Source organism: Pectinophora gossypiella, chromosome 2, assembly GCF_024362695.1.
Source record: "Pectinophora gossypiella chromosome 2, ilPecGoss1.1, whole genome shotgun sequence".
In the NCBI taxonomy this organism is placed as follows: Eukaryota; Metazoa; Arthropoda; class Insecta; order Lepidoptera; family Gelechiidae; genus Pectinophora; species Pectinophora gossypiella.
Window position 1 is genome coordinate 17646667 of NC_065405.1, and position 20121 is coordinate 17666787.

The 20121-nt window shown below is 40.0% G+C and overlaps 2 protein-coding genes and 1 long non-coding RNA gene across 8 annotated transcripts in view; 1 reads left to right on the plus strand and 2 right to left on the minus strand.

Moving 5' to 3' along the window:
- Positions 1-16495, minus strand: part of LOC126378021 (tripeptidyl-peptidase 2) — a 477445-nt gene extending 460950 nt beyond the window's left edge. For all 3 annotated transcript variants that reach the window (XR_007568028.1, XR_007568025.1, XM_050026079.1), the window contains exons 1-19: positions 16072-16495; positions 15018-15199; positions 14801-14932; positions 14061-14247; positions 12620-12767; positions 11632-11795; positions 10232-10475; positions 9649-9779; positions 8968-9130; positions 8222-8292; positions 6843-6982; positions 6300-6483; positions 5084-5249; positions 4260-4423; positions 3731-3957; positions 3267-3484; positions 2866-2977; positions 1295-1417; positions 42-197 (exon numbers count right to left, since the gene is read on the minus strand). Coding sequence is in view for 1 of the 3 variants with exons in the window: in XM_050026079.1 (XP_049882036.1) it covers positions 42-197; positions 1295-1417; positions 2866-2977; positions 3267-3484; positions 3731-3957; positions 4260-4423; positions 5084-5249; positions 6300-6483; positions 6843-6982; positions 8222-8292; positions 8968-9130; positions 9649-9779; positions 10232-10475; positions 11632-11795; positions 12620-12767; positions 14061-14247; positions 14801-14932; positions 15018-15199; positions 16072-16225 (3066 nt within the window). In the remaining 2 variants the exon portion in view is untranslated. The remainder of the gene's footprint in view (positions 1-41; positions 198-1294; positions 1418-2865; positions 2978-3266; positions 3485-3730; positions 3958-4259; positions 4424-5083; positions 5250-6299; positions 6484-6842; positions 6983-8221; positions 8293-8967; positions 9131-9648; positions 9780-10231; positions 10476-11631; positions 11796-12619; positions 12768-14060; positions 14248-14800; positions 14933-15017; positions 15200-16071) is intronic.
- On the plus strand, positions 16116-16983 carry LOC126379111 (uncharacterized). The gene is made up of 3 exons (XR_007568246.1): positions 16116-16198; positions 16588-16674; positions 16879-16983. It is a non-coding gene; the product is annotated as an uncharacterized LOC126379111 (long non-coding RNA).
- On the minus strand, positions 16976-19967 carry LOC126378967 (uncharacterized). 4 transcript variants are annotated; one of them, XM_050027534.1, is made up of 4 exons: positions 19922-19967; positions 18481-18587; positions 17551-17824; positions 16976-17348 (listed from the first exon to the last, which is right to left on the minus strand). In XM_050027534.1, the coding sequence occupies exons 1-4, from the start codon at positions 19950-19952 to the stop codon at positions 17230-17232; spliced, it is 531 nt and encodes a 176-aa protein (XP_049883491.1). In that variant the 5' UTR covers positions 19953-19967; the 3' UTR covers positions 16976-17229. The 4 variants fall into 4 exon arrangements, with proteins under 4 accessions (XP_049883491.1, XP_049883481.1, XP_049883499.1 ...); XM_050027524.1 differs by lacking the exon at positions 19922-19967 and adding an exon at positions 18932-19088; XM_050027542.1 differs by lacking the exon at positions 19922-19967 and adding an exon at positions 18792-18923.
- Between the last annotated feature and the right edge of the window lie 154 nt (positions 19968-20121).

Below are 20121 nucleotides of genomic sequence, written 5' to 3' on the forward strand. Positions count from 1 at the left end.
ACAGTATATTCAGGTGAATGACTCCAGTAAGTGAGCGGTACCTGTGGTTGCGAGCAGTATACGTCCAGCGTGATGGGCTGGGGCAACCGCTGCTGTATGATGACGGGCAGCTCTTGAAGCTTCTCTAGCAAGGACTTGTTCTCGTGACGGATGTTCAGGCGAAGAGTATAGTCGCCCTTCTCCAGCTTCACTGAATACTGAAACAAAAAGTTTATATATACTTGTACGCAATAGACTGCTAAACTGATGACTGATGGCTTGTGCTTCGGAGGGCACGTTAAGCCGTTTGTCCCGGCTATTAGCCGTAAAAACACCTCCACCAACCAGCATTGGAGCAGCGTGGTGGAGTATGCTCCATACCCCCTCCGGTTGATTGAGGGGAGGCCTGTGCCCAGCAGTGGGACGTATATAGGCTGTTTATGTATGTATGTACGCAATAGGACAGACAAACGGAACGTAGTACAGGCATAGAATAAACAATAATACTACGTATAGAACGGTAACTCTCCGCCCTGCACCGATTTGTATCGGGCGCGGAGCTATATTGAGCGGACCCCCTCTGGGTCTTGCTTTAGTCCAAATGGTCATAAGCAGCTAAGGAGTCAGGTGTAGTATGGCGATAGTTTGATACGTAGAGAATAACAGGATCATTTTCATCCCAAAACTTAACCCCTAAGGGGATGAAAAAGGGATGGAAAAACAAAAAAAAGAGACGTTAGCCGAAATCCACGAGGGCAAAGTCGTGGGCGGCGAGCTAGTAATAAATAAGTAAAATAAAATGTAATATGTTACCATCATGCAGTGTTCACTAACACGATAGGGTATTTGACCGGGTCAAAGATAAATTATAAAACGCTAATCTAGAAATAGAAGCCAGTCTAAGATGATCAAAAATCAATCTCATTTTACTTTTCGACTTACTTTCGAATTTTATTTATGACGTCACAGGAAAGTATTTCCATACAAACCACAAAGAAAACTTTCGTTTTTGACGTTACCTACGTAAAAAGTGTCACATTTGACTAGGTTGACAAGTAGCCTATTGGGTCGACCATTATAGACGGCGATACGGTTCACCGCCTATCACGTTGGTCTAACAGAAGTCTGAGTCTTCTCTCCTGTCGTGTGGGTTGTAAGGTGGATGACCAACCTCATCTGGTGTCAGGGTTATTATTGAGCCGCCAAAGGCCCTTGACGTGACTCAAGTAAGGACTACGAAGAATAAGAAGAAGTCTCGGTAAAGTGTGGGTACCCAAATTGGGATATAGTTGCGGGCTTATGTTATGTATGTTACCTTGGAGGGGTACGCGTCTCCGACGCCCATGAGTTGCTTGCACGAGTTGTAGATCATCCACATCTGGGCCTCGAACTCTGACTCGTACAGCATGTCGCATAGCAGAGACACTATTGGCGACACCTGTGTACCAACATAACATTTGTTTAACCCTTTCATGGACAGAGATCATGGGTCATTAGATGGTTCATAATAGGTAATATGACACCTTGGGATCGGAACGTCATTAGACGTTCTGTCCTTGAAAGTGTTAAGATGTGTGTGGATTGATTATTTCACCACTCGCAGACTGTATTAAAGAAACGCTGATTGTTTTGCCACTTCGCATATAATTCAGTTTTAGTAAATAATTACAAAGGTTACAAACACGTCCGACAATAAGAGAAGATCGATGAATACAAAATTAATTTAAAAATAGTAAAGAATTAATATATTTTTTTATAACCTTTTTTTTTTAAAGGTATTTTTATGTTGCAATTGTCAACAACATTGTTACATAAAACTAGTTTTCAATCATAAGGTTAGGGATGCAGTACTCTGAAGACAACAGACTAGATGACAGGGTCAAAGATAAAATGCTAATCTAGAAATTGAAGAAACTCTCATTATTCTTTTTGACTTATTATACAGGGTTTTAGTGACATCGTAACGAAAACTTTGAAGGATGATTCAGACAATGATTCTGAGTTGATATCAAGTTGGAATTGGAAGCAAAAATATAGAACTGAAAAAAAACACCAAAATTATCATTTAAAAATTATAATCATGAATTTTGTGACGGGAAATTCTACTTGATATTAACTCAGAATCTGAGTCTGAATTATCCCCCTCAGTATTTTCGGTACGATGTCACTAACACCTTGTACAGTCATGAGCAACATAATGTACCCACTTTAGAACTCTGTCGCACTAACATATTTGACCTTTAGTGAGACTTACAGTTCAATTTGTCAAAAAAGTTAATGTGACATGGTACCAAAGTGTATACTAATGCTCGTGGCCGTATGTACGTATAATAAGCAGTACAACACAACCCTAGGCGTACATAGCGCGATCAGCTCCAGGATGTTTTAAAGAAAGTCTAGGGGGCTAAATAGGCCATATTGAAGCAATTCATTCAAATTCAAATATACTTCATTGCACCAAAATAAAAGAAAATTGTTACAAAAGATTTAGGCACCTGGCACATAACCTTATAGTTTAAAGCGATTTCTTCCAGGCAACCATAAGGTGAGCAAATTCATCTTAAAAAGCAATGTAGCTATTTGACATTTGCTGACATTGCGCAGTGAATTTTATATGCGCAAATGTCAAAAATATAATTTCTTCGAGTGGTCTTTTAAACTTTTAACCACCCAGGCCAAGAGTACTCGTACTCGTAATCGGTAAGCATACGTGAAGCTTGAGAGTGGGGGAAGTGAGGTGAGGTGCGAGGGTGTTATTATCGTAGTAAGTGGAATTCCGTGGGGTCTGCTTCTGCCTTCTACAATGCGAAATAGGCATGACTTTATGTATGTATGTATAACACAAGTTTCATAAAAAAATAACGATTATTTTACGTTTCTTTATACCTCTGTGGCCTTAGCGACGTGGAAGCTGTACGTGTTGATCAGCTGGTAGATCTGCCGCGCCGGCGGTATCACGTCGCGTGACGTCAGCGGAGACAGCTTTGATTCTGTTGGGCTGAATACAAACAACAATTAACAATTGGCAAACTGAATGATTGTGAGTGAATATCGAGTGGAATTTCCATCGCAAAAGTATAGAATTATAATTTAAAAAAAAAACATGAAAATTCCACTTGATATAAACTCGGAATCATGGTCTGAATCATCCCCCTCAGTATACAGTACAATGTCACTAACACCCGTACATATTGAATCTGGTCAAACTATCGATAGATCGGTAACGTGTAGAGCCCAGGGCGAGTTGGTCAAGGTTGTTGTACATATGTATAAGCTAGCCAGCTCACCGCACTATGGGCTCGGAGTACTTGAGCTGCGCGTTGGGCTGCACGTCCTCCAGGCGCAGGGCCGCCAACGTGACGGCGCGGATGCCCTCGCCCGCCGCCATCACCATCCGCGGCCCGAAGTCCGGCTTGATGCCGTGGAACTCTATGCTGTAATCCACCGCCACTGTGCCTATGTTCGCCCAGTACTTCGCTATCACTATTTCTAGGGGTACGCCGCCCTGGAAATTAAAAAATAAATAAATTATTTGGCAATGTCACAGAATAGAAAAGATCGATTTCGCATTGAATACAATGGCTATGAGCCGATGTGTGCGACCAACTGCGCATCCTGAGGCCTGTTATCTGTTTTTTATCGGGTTACAATCCTCTGCGTTCCCAATACCCCATGTCCAGCAAAGTAGTTAATGAATCTGAGGCAAATCTACAAAAAGACACTCTTCTATTGCCGTTTCTCCGCGTGCTACCTGTATCTGGAAGGGCAGCAGGGCGGGCGCCTCGGCGTGCAGCGTGAGCATCTTGTGCGTCTCGTGCGAGCGGCACGAGCGGCGCGGCAGCAGCTGCATGGCGTGCAGCAGGAAGCGCGCCGCGCCGCCCGCCTCCGCCTCCGCGCCCGCTGCGCTCGCGCCGCCCACGCCGCCCACGTCGCCCACGGCACGCATGCGGACCACACCCCACGTCGCCTCCGCTGGCGCTGTACACAAGGGACATTTCAATATTTATAAGCGTAAGAAAGAAAAAAGAAGCTTTAATTAGTGACCATACAAAAATTATAAAATGCTAATGTACTCGTACAAATAGAAACTAGTTTACAATGATAAAAATCAACCTCATTTTTAATTTTGACTTATTTAAAATTTAATTATCAATTACGTAACAATCAGTACGTTTGATCACATTTATTGATGACGTCACCTTTTGACGTCACGTATCTCAATTGACTAGCTATTAAGAAATAAAAAACATTTTTTCACCATTAAATAAACAGTGACTCACGTATAACAAAGTGTCGCTTGATGGTGGCAGGCTTGAACTCCACCTGTTTCTCATCCAGAGTCTGCGGCGCTGGCGGTGGCGGCAGCGGCGTGGCCTGCAGCACCGTCACGGGGATGCGGAACACAGGGCCCTTCTCCACGCACGACACGTCGAACGCGTTTATACTGCGGAGATTGTACAATGACATAACATATGAGCGGTTGTCTGCGGTTGTGCTCTACGGGTAGCGCGATGTACGAACCTAAAAGACTCAAACAACCAACAACACAACAATATGACAAGCGTCTTCGAAATATGGTGCACGGTCGCATGTTGCGTCCAACTGTGAATCACTAACAAGAAAGTCTTACAACGCGTCTAAGCAAAGGTCTCCTTCAAGTTATTATTATCTCCCTAGCATTATCCCGTTTTTCACAGGGTCCGCTTAGCTAACATGAAGATTTGACAGGTCCGGTTTTTAACAGGAGCGACTGCCTATCTGATTCCAACCCGCGAAAGGAAAACCAGCCCAATACAGATTAGGTCACCTCCGAAAACGCATTTATCGGGAATGTGGGTTTCCTCACGATGTTTTCCTTCACCCCACGTGATAATTGGTTTACTCCTGTGCTGGATTCGAACCTGCGACCTCAAAGTGAGAGGCAAACGTTCTAGCAACTGGGCTACCACGGCTCCTTCTTCAAGTTATATTGTCGGGCCAAATCTTGGGTCGTAGACGCGTGGGGAGACCGTGGATGACATGGTTAGACAAAATCAAGGAGTGGACGAAATTGGCGAAGGTAGAAGAGCTATTTCTAGAAAGCGGCAATGAATCTGTGACGTACCTAGCGAAGTGTGGCCCTGGTGGGAGACTGGCGGTGTTAACCCTCAGTGCGAGCGGTCTGCTGGCGTTCATCATATCCAGATGCTGCGGCGCGGAGATCCAGGGAACGTTACAGGATAACGCTAATCGAATGTTGAACGCTAACTGGCTCGCTATCACGCCCTTATCTGCAAATAAAGGGGTATTTTAAAGGTTTCAAGGTATTTTTTCTACGACAACATTTGGGGTTAAAAAAGAAATGCTGCTATTTAACATTTGTTTGCATTGCGCACTTACACATATGCGAAATGAAATTGCAGTATTACCTATTAGATGAATTGTTCCAATGTGACCTTTTTAATCCCCCAGTTCAGTAATCGGAACGCTTTTTTTTTACGTGACTTATTGTAGATTTGCTGCAGATGGCATTAACTACTTGGGCGGATAATAAAACAACAGGCCTGAGGGTACCCAATTGGGCGCGAACCTCGGAATCGGAACGCTTACTAACAACCACAATTTGGGAGGTTTTATTTAAGAAATTCTGTGTTGCAAGGTGTTTGTAATTGGGTAATATTTCAACAAATGACAATGGGCACTTTTGTATGAAACTTGGTCCAAGAACCTCCACTGATGAGACTTATATGTAATGAAAGCTTATGCTTTCCCTATGATTCTGGCAAAGTTCTATCAGATTCTGTCCCGGGGTTCTTTTTTTACGGCCATGTTTGTCCTGGCTAAAAATGTGATAAAATACAGTGGGAGCTAAAATCAGCTCAAGATTTGTTGCTGGATAACTAAGTCTACATAAATAATTATGTATCATATTGTATATCATTTTAAAGAGGATCTTTTCCAGAATCCGAAACAGTAAAAAAAAAAACAAAAAAAATCTTTATGTAAGCGAAATATAGTCAATTTACTTCTGCAGCGCCATTGTTTCTCGGTAGCTAAGTTCAAGTTTCATGCCTTTTACCCCTTCCAAAAGTATCTTACCGATTTTTTTTATATTGCTTCCTGAATTTGATCTGAGTGATAAAAACAACAACGCATAAAGGAATATTTATGTCTCATTTAACATTTTGAGAGGCGTTGATGGTGGAAAAACACTGGGCTAACAAAATTTGACATGGCATCGAAACGATAAGATCGACACTCATCCTCCATCTTGTGGGTGATGAGGTGGTCAGGGATATTGGTGAGCCGCCAAAGGTGGCGTGGCCGTCGCATGGACTCACTGTGCGGGTCCGTGTGGTCCTGCAGGAACTGCGGCTCGACGGTGACGGGCACGTCCTGCGGCCCGTCCCCGCCGCGCGGCCGCAGCAGCACGCCCTTGCCGGCGCCCGCGCCGCTGCCGCACTGCAGGCTGAACCACACGTCGCGCTCCGGGGCGTCGTGGTGGCTCGACAGGATCTCGAACGCCTGCCGAGCCAATGGGTAGTCTGTCGTTTGGGTTGTGAGGCGGATTACCAACCTCAGAAACCCTAGCATCGAGTTTATTATTGAGCCGTAAAGGCGTACTTACATCTGTATGTGGCTTAACGTGCCTTCTTAAGCACGGGTCATCATACTTCCTCACCTCACCCCCGATATTTGTTACCGCGACAGTCATTAAGTTGTAAGGAACGAGCGCTGACCATTACTGTCTCCCTCGTACGCACGGGGTAAATCATATAAGAACAATTTTTGTATGGAGAATCTGAATTGTCATAGAAGCCATTTTGTTGTGTTTTTGTGCAATAAAGAATTATTAATTGATAGAAGTCAAGAATATAACTTACCTTATCAATGTTAACCAAACCACAGCCCTGTGCCCACGGCTCCACGTGGCTGAGATGTGTGGCGGAGTTCTCCAACGCTCGTTTCAGTGAGTATGGCGAATATGGCAGGCTCTTCGCTTTCAGACCCGACACCAGGGCCGCTGGATGAAAATTGATTTGTTAGGAAAACGAATACAGTTCCCACCTATCGTGGTTAGAGAGTTAGAAATCCCAAAATACACCAATTACACCAATACCAGTACACCAATACCCCAATTGGGAATATAGTACAGTCATGAGCAATATAATGTACCCACTTTAGGACTCTGTCGCACTAACATATTTGACATTTAGTGAGACTTACAGTTCAAATTGTCAAAAAAGTTAATGTGACATGGTACCAAAGTGTATAGATAGATAAAATACTTTATTGAGCACAATGGACACAAAATACAGAGATAAGCACAACATATACAGAAAAGCACAACAGGCGGCCTTATTGCTCATGCAGCAATTTCTTCCAGGCAACATATACATATTAATGCTCGTGACCGTACGTGAAGTTGGGAGCCATCAGTACGGCGATACAGAAAGGAAGGGAGAAGTCACAGGGACTATAACCTGGAACTGGACACTGGACAGCAGTAGCTGTCAGAGGCGGAGTCCTAGTACGGCTTTGAAATAGACTAGTCAGCGGGCTTAGTACCGTAAGCGCGCGACTCTTTCTCGCCTCGACATACGTCACCCGTCACTCTCTCACAGTACTGCACAGAAAGAGAGACGATCTCTGTCGCGGCGAGAAAGAGTCGCGTGCTTACGGTGCTAGGCCCGCTGGACGCCATCCAGACACAGTACTGCGCTATTTTTCCCTAAAAAAAGTAGCATGGAGAATGCTACGCCGACAAGAACGTGGCTCTTAAATTAGTGATGACGGTGTCACTTATATTCTGTATAATATGAAAGAAGAATGGAAGATATTGGCCCGGATTCCTGCAGACACCTCCTAATTTTATTTTAAGTTATACCCGTCATTTTCTTATACGCCGAAGAGGAACGGATGATTGACAACTGTTAATTTTAAAATGAATGAAAAGCCGGGCAGATAAAATAGGCATATCCCTCATATGCAATCCGTTTGACATGTGCTATCAACTTAATTCTGTAGAATTATTGGCCAATATAACATTTTGGAAGGGTTTTTCAAATTTCTTTCTAAAATTGACGTGGGTTCCATAAATTTCTATGCCTGTCGATTACCCGTCCCTTTCTTTTTCAGCGGATAAGAAAATGACAGGTATAACTTAATATAAAATTAGATGTTGTTGACAGGAATTAGCACCATTCTCAGATATAACTCTGCGTACGGCAATAAGTCCAAAAAGTGACTGTGAGAAACTTACCAACAACTCCAGCGACATGTGGAGCAGCCATTGAAGTTCCGTTCATCAACTGGCAGTTTCTTAATGTAAACCTGTGAATAACAATGGTAAATAAGTCTTCTTACAATACAATACAAAAACTCTTTATTGCACTTCTTCTTCTTCTATCGTGTGGGGTGTGAGGTAACCTAACCTGATCAACCCTGGTGTCGACGTTATTATTGAGCCGTCAAAGGCTTCTGATGAGGCTCATGTAAGGAACACGTCCTTGTAACTAGTCAGTGGGAACTGGAACCAACGGCTAAATGTGCTATTCGAAGCATGGAAAAATACGGTAAATAAATAGTAAGCGAGATGATTCCAATATGTAGGTGTTACATGAGCCATGTCAAGGGCCTTTAGCAGCTTAATAACAACTCTAGACATCAGTGTCGATAACGTCTGTCACTAACCTCACAACCTACATAAAAAATGCGTATTATATGTCCTAAGGAGAACCTACTCTTCTTCAGGTATGTTTAATAATAGGATGCTTATATAGCTACACGGGTACCAATCTTGGAAACCATATGATATCAAATAATATTTATTTTAATGGCGTAAAAAATTACTCTAACTTCTATTATTATAATAATCATTTGTAACATGACAGTTACCCATATGGTTACAAATAGTTCCAAGTAAACACAGATAGGTAGCATGAATATAAAGAACAATAAGGAAACATGAGTGGGCCTGGCAAACAAGTGGCAGTGAGCTGTGCGCACCTGGCGACGGAGGCGACGGCGCCGCCGGGCGCGGCCACGCTGAGGCCGGGCGCGCCGTCGGCGGCGGGCCCGCGCGAGCTCCAGCTGAAGGCGCCGCCCGCCAGCCGCGCGCGCAGCGAGTACGCCGCGCGCATCATCTCCGGGGACACGTACGCGCCCACGCCTGCGGCAGCCACCACCGTTACACACGCTCACACGCTGCGGCTGCCAGGGCCTTGTCCGCAGTTATCGTCACAATACAAAGTGGGAATAAATACAAGCGTACGTGCGCGCGGCCGTGTATCGTGTGAGCGCGTGTGAGTCCGCGCGTGTCTGAGGCTCGTGCGGATCTGTACATGTTTGTACTTGTGAGTGCGTGTGTGCGCACAGACGTGCGCATGTGTGTGTGCATGTCCGTACTTACATACGTGTGTGTGAATGTTCATGCGCGCGCTTGTGTGTACGCGTCTGTGTTTGTACGTGCGTATGTGCCGGTACACGTGTATATGCGTGTCTGCACTTATGCGTACGTCTGTGTGCACGTCGCTGCACGTTTATGTGTGCACGTGTGTGTATGCACGTGTGTGTGTATGCATGTGTGTATGTGTGTCTGCGTGGGTGTGTGGGTGTGCGTATGGATGTGTGTGTATATGTGTAATATGCGTATATCACGTGTGTTTGTGAATGTGTGACGATACACACCAATGAGCACAGGCTGTGCGATGTCGGGCGGTGCGCCCACGGTGGCCAGCGCGGGCCCGTGGTTGCCGGCCGACACCACCCAAGACACGCCGTAGCGATTCACCACCTCGCAGATCACCTCTCCCACGCGCCTGCAACAAATGATAGGGTAGGTGACTGCCTCAAAGATATATTATAAAATGCTACTCTACAAATAGAACAAATTCAAAGAGAACAGATGGAAATATTCTGACTCGGACGGGATTTACACCCCGCAGCACTTATCAAGCCGGTACAAACATCCATGCTAATTTTTCGAACGTTCGAATCTCTACGATCAATTTTCTATTTGTAAGACAATCTATATCACAGAATAAAAAATAGAACGGACACACAATTGACACAAAATAACTTGAGAAACTGAGTTAAAAACACAGTTGTCGACCATTATAAACGGAGATACGGCTGACCACCTACCACATTGGTCTGATAGGAAGCTCGATGAGGCGCAAGTACTTAGTTCGTCTTGTGATGTATGTACCTTTGGCTATCCCAATTGGGATACTCATATAATCGTCAACTTATGTTATGTTTACTAACTCACCCAGCATTAGACCAGTGCGCGTGTTCCCCGTAGCTCATGTTGATGACGTCAATCTTCATCTTTTTGGAGAGTTCCATGACCTTGATGCACGCTCGGATGAGTGCGGTGCCAGTCTCCATGGAGCCCAGGCGGCTGTCCCCGATAGTCAGCGATATGATCTTGGCGCCGGGAGCCACGCCGTTCTTGTCTGGCTCGTCGGCGAAGTACCCTGCTGCAATCGCTGCTACGTGGGTGCCGTGGGTTGCTGGGAAAGACATTGTTTTTAATTAAGAATACATTTATTTACAATTTGTATTATAAATTCATCTATACCTTCGTCTTGAGCAAAAACAGACCGCCGCAGAGCGCGCCCAGCACAGAGGTTCCCAAGAAAATAAAAATTGTTCAAAAACGATGTGGGACGTAAAGCCGGCGGACTTAAATGGGATTGAGCCAGATATGTTTGTCGCATGCACCAAATGTGGGACACCCTGTATACCTAAACACGATTATGTAAATACGAGTATGTCTTTCACCTTTATTCCGTTTTGAGTCATAACTCATAAATGATTAATGCTTTGTTAAACTTACTTTTTTACTATTCAGTCTATTTCAGTATTTCAAACACAATTCTTGCAATTGGGTCGTCTACTAGGTTCAAGATCAAAATTATGAAATTCTGATTACTAAATAAAGACAGATCTAAAACTAACGAAAAACATTTTCTTTTCTCTATTTAACTGCACTAAAAACACTGCACTGCACTGCTGCTCTATGTTAATTTTAATCAAGAAAAACGTAATAATAACTCCGAAATTTTATTACGTTTTTCTTTGACGTCACAGTGTGCTTTTTCATACAATTTTCTTACTCATTTCGTATTTTGACGTTTAGTAAAAAGTTACTCATTGGACTAGTTGAAAACTAGCCTATTGTTATACGAATAAATACTAACTAAATTGAAAAGACTGGGAATCAAACCTCTGGAGAGCTAATCATGGTGAACGTGAAAGGTCGACTATTTTACGGTAGAATCCACCTCTGATGTGTTGCTAGAGCAAGAAAATTTGAACTATTTGTACATTATTATTTTTTTATTCCCTTTTGCGCGCAATCTATCACCTTTGGATAATAAGCACTTCTTGTGGTGTATAGGTATTATTTTAGGTAAGCGACCAGTGTTGCTTCCTATTTTGGGATTTAGTTGGCTAGACCCTGCGGCAGCCTCCTTCTTAGTCTTAGTTGTGTGTGCTCATCCATGAGCGGCCTGGCCAGAATATTAGGATGGGCTGTTATTCTGTTTTTGTAGGAGCAGCTTACATTTTTTAACTCTTCATATACTGTTGGAATTCCCAGCTCTTTGTGTAATCTGCTACCATATGTGTAGCTAGAGCAAGAAAATTTAAACTATTGGTACATACAGCACATGCCGACGACCTCAAGCGTCCCCCCGTCATCGTGCACGTTGATGCTGATGGTCATCTGATCGAGCTCGGTGAGGTGCGCGTGCTCGTGTGTCGCGCTGTACTCGCCCAGGAACGGGCCCTGTTTCAAGTCGCCACATTCTGACGTGTCTATGCCAGCCCTGTAAATGTGAAATAAAATAAACGTTAAGCAGCTTGCACTGTGGGACGCCGGAGTTGTGGAGTTAAATAAGAGACGTGTGACGTGTCTTCTAAGACGGTCGTTTATTGTCTGTCTATGGATAATGACATATAACATAGATATGTATATTACATGGGTGTGGAGGTACACACTACAAGCTCAATTTACTTAATTTGCTGATCAAAACATCTCATGCTGACCAATTTATGACATTTCATGCACATTTCATGCTGACCAATTTATCTGTTTTTGCTGGCCAATTTAGAAATCAGAAATCATTTATTCGCTTAGGATAGGTAGATGCAGAGTCACAAAATGGTATAAGTCAGCAGTGTCATAGAATCTCTATCATGCTAATTGTTATTAGCATGCAAATATTAAAAGTTCAAAAATTCACTAATACTATAAAAACTATTAGTACTAAGCCATTCGCGTAATTTACAAATCATTATCTTAGTAGGTCCATTTTTAAATAAGCGATAATTATTTGATATTTTTGATGGCCGCTAGATGCAGATCAATTTACAAAATCTGACATAATTCATGTTTTTGTTGACCATTTAAATGATAGCCATTTTAAAGGAACTATTCTATTTTTCTATTGTTAGAAATTTTGTATTTCCTTTGTGTGCAATAAAGTATTTGTTATGTAACATAATTTATCCTGGTTTTCCTTAGGTTTACACAGGTACACACTACACAGTGTAATGGAAAAATTTAAATTATTTTATCATTTGTAGAACTTACATTAAAATATTTTTGTTTATATATTTTTGTCTGCATATGCTTATGGTCGACACTTACCTCCAACAAGTGCCATCATGAAACAGCACGCAGTCATACGTAGGTCCCAGGTCTGTGTACTTTTTTTCGGCAGCTGTCAGTACTTCTACACGGGCTTCCAACTCCTCTTTCTGCATTTTCTCCTCCGGAGTAAGAGTTGAGTTTTTTGCTGTTGACATTTTGATTCTTTAATATTTCAACATTTTCAACTATAAATTTTTATACTTTTTTATGAAAGATTGAGGAGTTAAGCAATGAAGAGATAGAGGAAAAGTCTTCACTCCACTGTAGGTAGGCATCTCATAAGTGTGATACAATTTTATGAAACTGTGGGTGGCTATGTAACAGTTGATATTTTTAATTTTTCACGTCTATCTTAAACTTAGCTTTTTTTTGCTGATGATAAAGTGCCATGCAGAAAAAACCATGAACTGTGGTATAAATGTTAAAATGCATTTCTTAAGTTTTAATTTCCTGTTATTATTATTATTAAGCAAACTGCTCGATACGAGACGCCTTAGACAGCCACATATATGGGATAACCTATTATAATAAAGGCTGTCCAACAATGGAAGGAGAAGCCTCACTCGACATAATACCATATAAAAGAACTGCTGAAAGTCCAAGGACTGATTGCAATTTTATAAAAAATATACAGGGTGTTAGTGACATCGTAACAAAAACTTTGAGGGATGATTCAGACCATGATTCTGAGTTGATATCAAGTGGAATTTTCCGTCGCAAAAGTATGGATAGGAAAATAATTAAAAAAAACACAAAAAAATTCATGAATTTTTTGACAGGAAATTCCACTTGATATCAACTCAGAATCATGGTCTGAATCATCCCCCTCAATATTCGTTACGGTGTCACTAACACCCATACCTACTTGCATGGCTACCGTACGTACTTGTACGGGGTGTAAGTGACATTGTAACGAATACTGAGAGGGATGATTCAGCTGATTATTCTGAGTTAATATCAAGTGGAATTTTCTATCGCAAAAGTATAGAATTGAAAATAATTTAAAAAAACTAAAAAAAATACATGATTTTTGCGACGGAAAAATCCACTTGATATCGACTCAGAATCATGGTCTGAATCATCCCTCAAAGTTTTCGTTACGATGTCACTAACACCCTGTATAATCATAGTTTTTAATCAATTAAAGTATTTGTGTATAATATGAGCATATGTATAAAGTGTGTAAAATATAAATGAGTGTATTTGAAGTGGAAACCCAAATCAGCTTTTTTCCTAGTTTTTAATCACCACGTGTCATATTGGTCTAACAAAAATCTCAGTGAAGTGTAGCAATGGAGATACCTCTAATTATGCCAATTGGGATATAGTCATAAACTTATGTATTATTATTATTATTGGAAGCACAGGCAGCACTTTGTGCTGATGCGTATGTATGTTATGTTTTTTTATATCTAATGGCTCTTAATTAGATACTTACAAACATCATTTTCAAAGTCCTGCAACTCCTTATTGGCCTTAGCAAAGGCAAGTTTATGAATGACATCCCACTGCTGTTCCTTACGGTGTTCCTGTACCCGTTCCCGTAGCTTGCTCGGGTACAAAGTGTATGCATGTAAAATGCCCACACGCCACACACCAGACGGGTTACTCCAATTATCTGGGATCTAAAATGTATTTTTTGTAGTGAGGAATAGAATCATTAGGGCTTTTACAATAATAAATTAAGAATAACATCCTGGTAATATTTTTGTAATAAGTACTATTCACAGAAAATATTTCAGCAAATCTGATACTATTACAGTCTATTATTTCTTATTATTATTATTTGTGTATTGAGAGGGCTCGAACTAATGCAGCCCGAATGGCCACTACTATTTACGTCTATTATTTAGCAAGAGATATATTAATGTTTCTTTCTTTCTTTCTGTATAATATAATAGGAGTTAATTTAATTCCTTTTTATTTCGCCCGTTGAGGGTCAGGTTAAGATCATGAGAGCATGCTGCCTAGTCATCATTCTTTGATTTATATTTATAGAAGTTTACACGACAGAACAGCTGAATCTGACAGCTCAGGAGTCAATGACCCTAGTGAACCCTCTGCAGCAACTGAAACTTCACTTTCCATGTAAACGTAAAAGGATAACGTACAACAACATTTTGTACCACAATAAAACTTTATCAGCCAATTAAAACAAGGCAATAAAGCTGAACTTACTTTCAATTTGCGGCCTGTAAGACCGGTAATGCATCCATCGACAGCTTTGCGAATAATTGTACTAGTGTCCACATCACCGCACCCGCTGCAGTCGAACCTCTCTATAACCTTTGTTTCACCAGTGCTCGTCAACTAGAAACGATAAAATCAGTGCTATCAAACCTAAATTCTGTAAAAATTGTAACCAAACAAGTCCATGACAAGTCATTTTTCTTACCTTGAGACCGGCTGCCGCAGGGTCCACACCAGAGTCAAATATAGCAATAACGGTGTCCCTGCCATCGTATTCTGGATACTTATTGAGAAATGAGACGACTCCTGTCTCTTTTTTCGGTAATAATCCCCAAACTGGGAATTCACAGTCAATCGGGGTGTCTGCCATTTTTGATGACCCGTTATCTGGTATGGCCAGGATAAAAATATTGAGAGAAATGGTATATTTTTAATATTTGTCCATATTCCCATTCCATTCTTTTCAGTAAACTATTTTTTAGAACACGAATTTTGAAATGTTGTGAATAATTACCAAGGTGACACTGTCAAAAATATAATGCAAAGAAATCTCGCTACCTACTCGACTTTGGAGTTGATATTATTTCAATTTTGAATCAAAAATGTGGTTTAATATTCTCCCTGCGTATTTGATTGTTACCGCAGCACTCGGTTTGCCAGGCGTTGGTTTATGGTGGATCCATTATCTTGTGGTTGGAAATGTAAGTTGAAATGAAATTTTCAATCTTTGCTTTAGCCACCGCGCACCGGTGCAGGTGGTGGCACTGGTGGTCCATGTTGCTCTATGATCTAATAATCAGCCACTTAATTAGTTCTAATAAAAACACATTGGTGCTAATTCCTGTAAATACCATCTAATTTAATTTTAGGTTATATCTGTCATTTTCTTATCCGCCGAAAAGGAAAGGGACGGGTAATCGACAAGCATAAAATTTATGGAACACACGTCAATTTTAAGCACAAATCTAAAACAACCGACTAAAAATTCGCCCGGGTTATTCATTTATTTACTCATTCTTCCTAAAATTAAGAGCTGTCAATCATCCGTCCCTTTCCTTTTCGGCGGATAAGAAAATGACAGGTATAACAAAGTAAAATTAAGAGATGTCTGCAGGAATCGGGGCCATTGTTTGTTTATTTATCAATAAGATTTATGTGATTGTGTTATGCCATCGAATCCCACATAGATTCGTGCCTAAGTGATATTTCTTAGAGCTCCAGGAATTGGATTCATGTATTAAAAAGTAAATTTTTCTTACCTTGGGTTTCATTTTTAGCCTTTTGGTAGATATCAACATAATCATTTGGTAACACACAATAGGTTGTCATTCTTCGAGCAAGTATAGTTTTGTGCGATATTTTGCGATAATTAAATAAAAATATGTGGTATGAAATCTTGCCTAGTTTCTTCATCGTCACAGCTGGCTTGGGTTTGCCAGGTTGGGGTCTATATCACCTTCACAACTTAATAAATGGCAACGTAAGTTGACCGTAAACAACCTATTAGATAACACCTTAGTGCTCCATGGAGGAGCAATCAGAATGAAAAATGACATACCACAGATAATATTGATGTTTTCCATGGTCATAATCCTACATTAAAAATTATTATAAAACCGACTTAGTTAACGATACAGTCGCAAACTGCTTCATAATTGAGTCTTATCAGTTACATTTTTCTATAGGTCTTTCAAATCTTTCTTTAGTATAGGACCCTAACCTGTCTGTTCATTTTAATGTAGTGAGTTTTAGTTTTAATTTTGGAATAATTTCAGCATTATAGACGAGGTCTTCTTGAGAGATGGGATCGTGCCATGTATCTGCGTGATCTACGAGTATCTGGAAATGTTTATAAAGTCAATGTAAGTACTGTGATATCCAATGAATGTGGGGTATTGTAATATGGTATCTCCTTTCATACCTAATCAGCCAAACTAATTTATGTAATTGTAAAGCACCCAGTACATATTGGTGGATAAATTAAATAACTAAAGGCAATTTACTTGATAAATATATTTGGACCAAGAATTAGAGAAATTAATACACTTAATCTGCTTTTGTTTCAGGGTCTAGAGAAAATTCCTGACATGGAAAAAAAATAGACAATCAAACAAAATGTTGTAGTACTAAATTATTAAATCATTTATGTGAATAAAAACCATATTCAATTAGTTAAATATCTTTTATTTCAGCAGAAAATTCTATTAACAACTATGGAAATGGAAAAAAAATTAACATTGACATGCATGCACTATATTCCTACAGCTAAATACCTATATGACTCACAAAAAAACTTCTACACCACAACTCATTCATTTCCCTGCTTGTTTCATTGCAAGGTACGTAAGTATCTACCACCACCTGCCTGACTTGAAAGTAATAAAATCATACAAAGTTTACATAAGATTATATGTATTTTACTCATCTTGGTTTTTTCGAAAAGAATCAAACATGAACATGTCTATGTCAACCATAACATCATCCTCCTCTTCATCTTCATCAGACTCTTCAAAATTGTTGCATGCCAAATTATAAGCTGAAACAGAACACAACAACAAAAATATATTAACAAAACTTAATTTTAAAACAAAATTAAAAAGTGTCTGCCAGCATTGGCACCTATGAACATTAAGCTCACATTTGTGTTGTAAATTCATAATTGAACAACCCAAATTATCACACTGCTGGAAAATATTTTTTTTCAAGATAGTAATTTTTCTATTTAAAAAAAAACTTACCATAGGCAGATTTAGACACGGCCAAGTTCAGCTCTTCTTCATTACACTTTGTATCAACAATATTATCTTCCAGCTTCTTACAAGCATTCAACTGTGCACTTGAATCAATGTCGGATTTACCGCCTTTATTTTGTGTCTGTTCTTGTTCTTTTAGAGACTTCAGTTTTTGATCAAAATCATCTTTTATCCTATCTTGTTTTTCAATATCTCCAGCATTTGAGGTTCCTTCACGCAGATGTTTTGCTTTTAGACCCTCCAGGTGTAGTCTTTCTATCTGTAATTCCAGACATAAATATAAGCACTAGTGTATTAGAAAAGACTTGTGAACATGAACATGAAATACATTCTAGCTCAACACTAGCCATAAGGTAGGAATACACATGCCAGTAAAACAGAGCAGTAGCTTGCATGCTAGGTACTGGCAGGTGGCACAATGTTGACACATTTGCAACCTGAACTTATACTACAATTTCTCATGCCAGGTACAGGGATAATGGCCCCGATTCCTGCAGACATCTCTTAATTTTACTTTAAGTTATACCTGTCATTTTCTTATCCGCCGAAAAGGAAAGGGACGGATGATTGACAGCTCTTAATTTTAGGACGAATGAGTAAATAAATGAATAACCCGGGCGAATTTTTAGACGGTTGTTTTAGATTTGTGCTTAAAATTGACGTGTGTTCCATAAATTTTATGCTTGTCGATTATCCGTCCCTTTCCTTTTCGGCGGATAAGAAAATGACAGATAGAACTTAAAATAAAATTAGATGGTATTTACAGGAATTAGCACCAATATATATTCCCGCTTTTATATGCAGTTATTATTGTTACTATTTTGAGACAATGGCATGAATGGGATTCTAAAAACGTATGGACAACAATACAGTTTAAGTTGTGGAACTGGAACGTAAAGAAACCAAGGAACTTACGTGCAAGCAGTTTTTTTGGTGTTTAATTCTGGTAAGTGTTTCCACTAGCCATTTTTCTTCAGCCTGTAACTGCGCTTCCTCTGCCATTCGAGTCAAACGACTCATGTCTGTGGAGAATATCATTGCTTTTTGATTAAAAAGCCCGACACCGACAACCTTCGAGTAATATTTAAATTACTTTTTCTTGCATTTTCTTTTATGCAAGGAACAAGGAAAGCAGAAAACTGACTGTAAAAAAATGGTCTGTGACTGCAAAGAGAATATAATTCACTACGTTTTATGACTTTTGAGAATATAAATCTGATATATACTTGGTCCTTGATATAAATATTATAAAGCACGTCATGCTCTCATAGACATGCTCTTCAAAACATGCTTCTTTCAAAACTTCAAAACAAAAAGACTTCAAAAAACATAAAAGAAAGAAAAAAAAAACATTTTTTTTTTTTGCCTCGAGATGGGTTGACTGCAAAGGAGCTCAGCATCAGTACAGCCTAATCAGCTGAGATTTTTCTTCACGTAATTTTTGAAGGCTTCATAAGCAAGGACCATTGCTTTTATTATTTTCTTTGTCTTCGACGCCGAAGTCGTTTTTTTTTTTTTTTTCTTTTTTTTTTGGCATGACGCGCGAAGTCGTTTTTCTATTAGTTTTATAGCCAGCACCACAGACCAAGTAGAAATGCTACGCAGCCAGCACAAATTGGCCAGCACCAAAAACCGCCAGCACAGCACAAATTTACTAGGGATGTAGGCGTTTTTGAATTACATCGATTCTTATTCAATCTCGATCAAAGTCCAAGAATGACGATCCATAAGATCAAACCAGCTACCATACAAATACTGCGGCGTTTTAGCACTACTCTGATTCCTATCGAAAATCTGATTCAAGTTCATGAAATGACAGATCCAAAGTGGCCGTAAACTATAATATCATAGAGCAACACGGAGAACCTTCGCGGAACGGAGATTTGTATGGCAGTTTACAAACTATGCTCCACATCTATCCGAATTCTCGGACTCGTATCGAATAAGAATCGAAATACCTACCTAGTGCAAAAACGCTATAACACTTCATAATACTATTTTCGTTTAGTTTGTTTGGTCAGTATATTGGTTGGTATATGTTACACATAAAAATATTGCCATGTGCTTCCGTTGTGGTTTAATGAGCTGCTGTTTAATGGTGGTGGTTCCACAAAATTTGTTTTTTAATATAAATGACGACCCTTTTTATTACACCCAGACATATTTACATGTTCTATCCATTATTGTTCTGATCAAAATAAAGAGAAGCAATATAGGTAGTAACATAATAAACACTAGATACATAAGGATTCAAATATCAAGCAACAATTATTTTTTATATAAATAATATTATGCTTCTGCCATTACATTGTATTTTTGAGTGACTCTTATAATATTAGATGTTTGTGGTACTTACATACATACATAAACTCACGCCCATTTCCCATCGGGGTAAGCAGATACTATGGAATTCCATTTGCTTTGATCTTGACGCACTTCTCTTGCACAAACGTTTGATTAAAATTAAAAAATGGTAGTATTTGACGTCCGAGCTTGTCAATCGATTCCGAGTACGTCACTAATGTAACGAAAATGGCAACATTTACAAAGTGATTG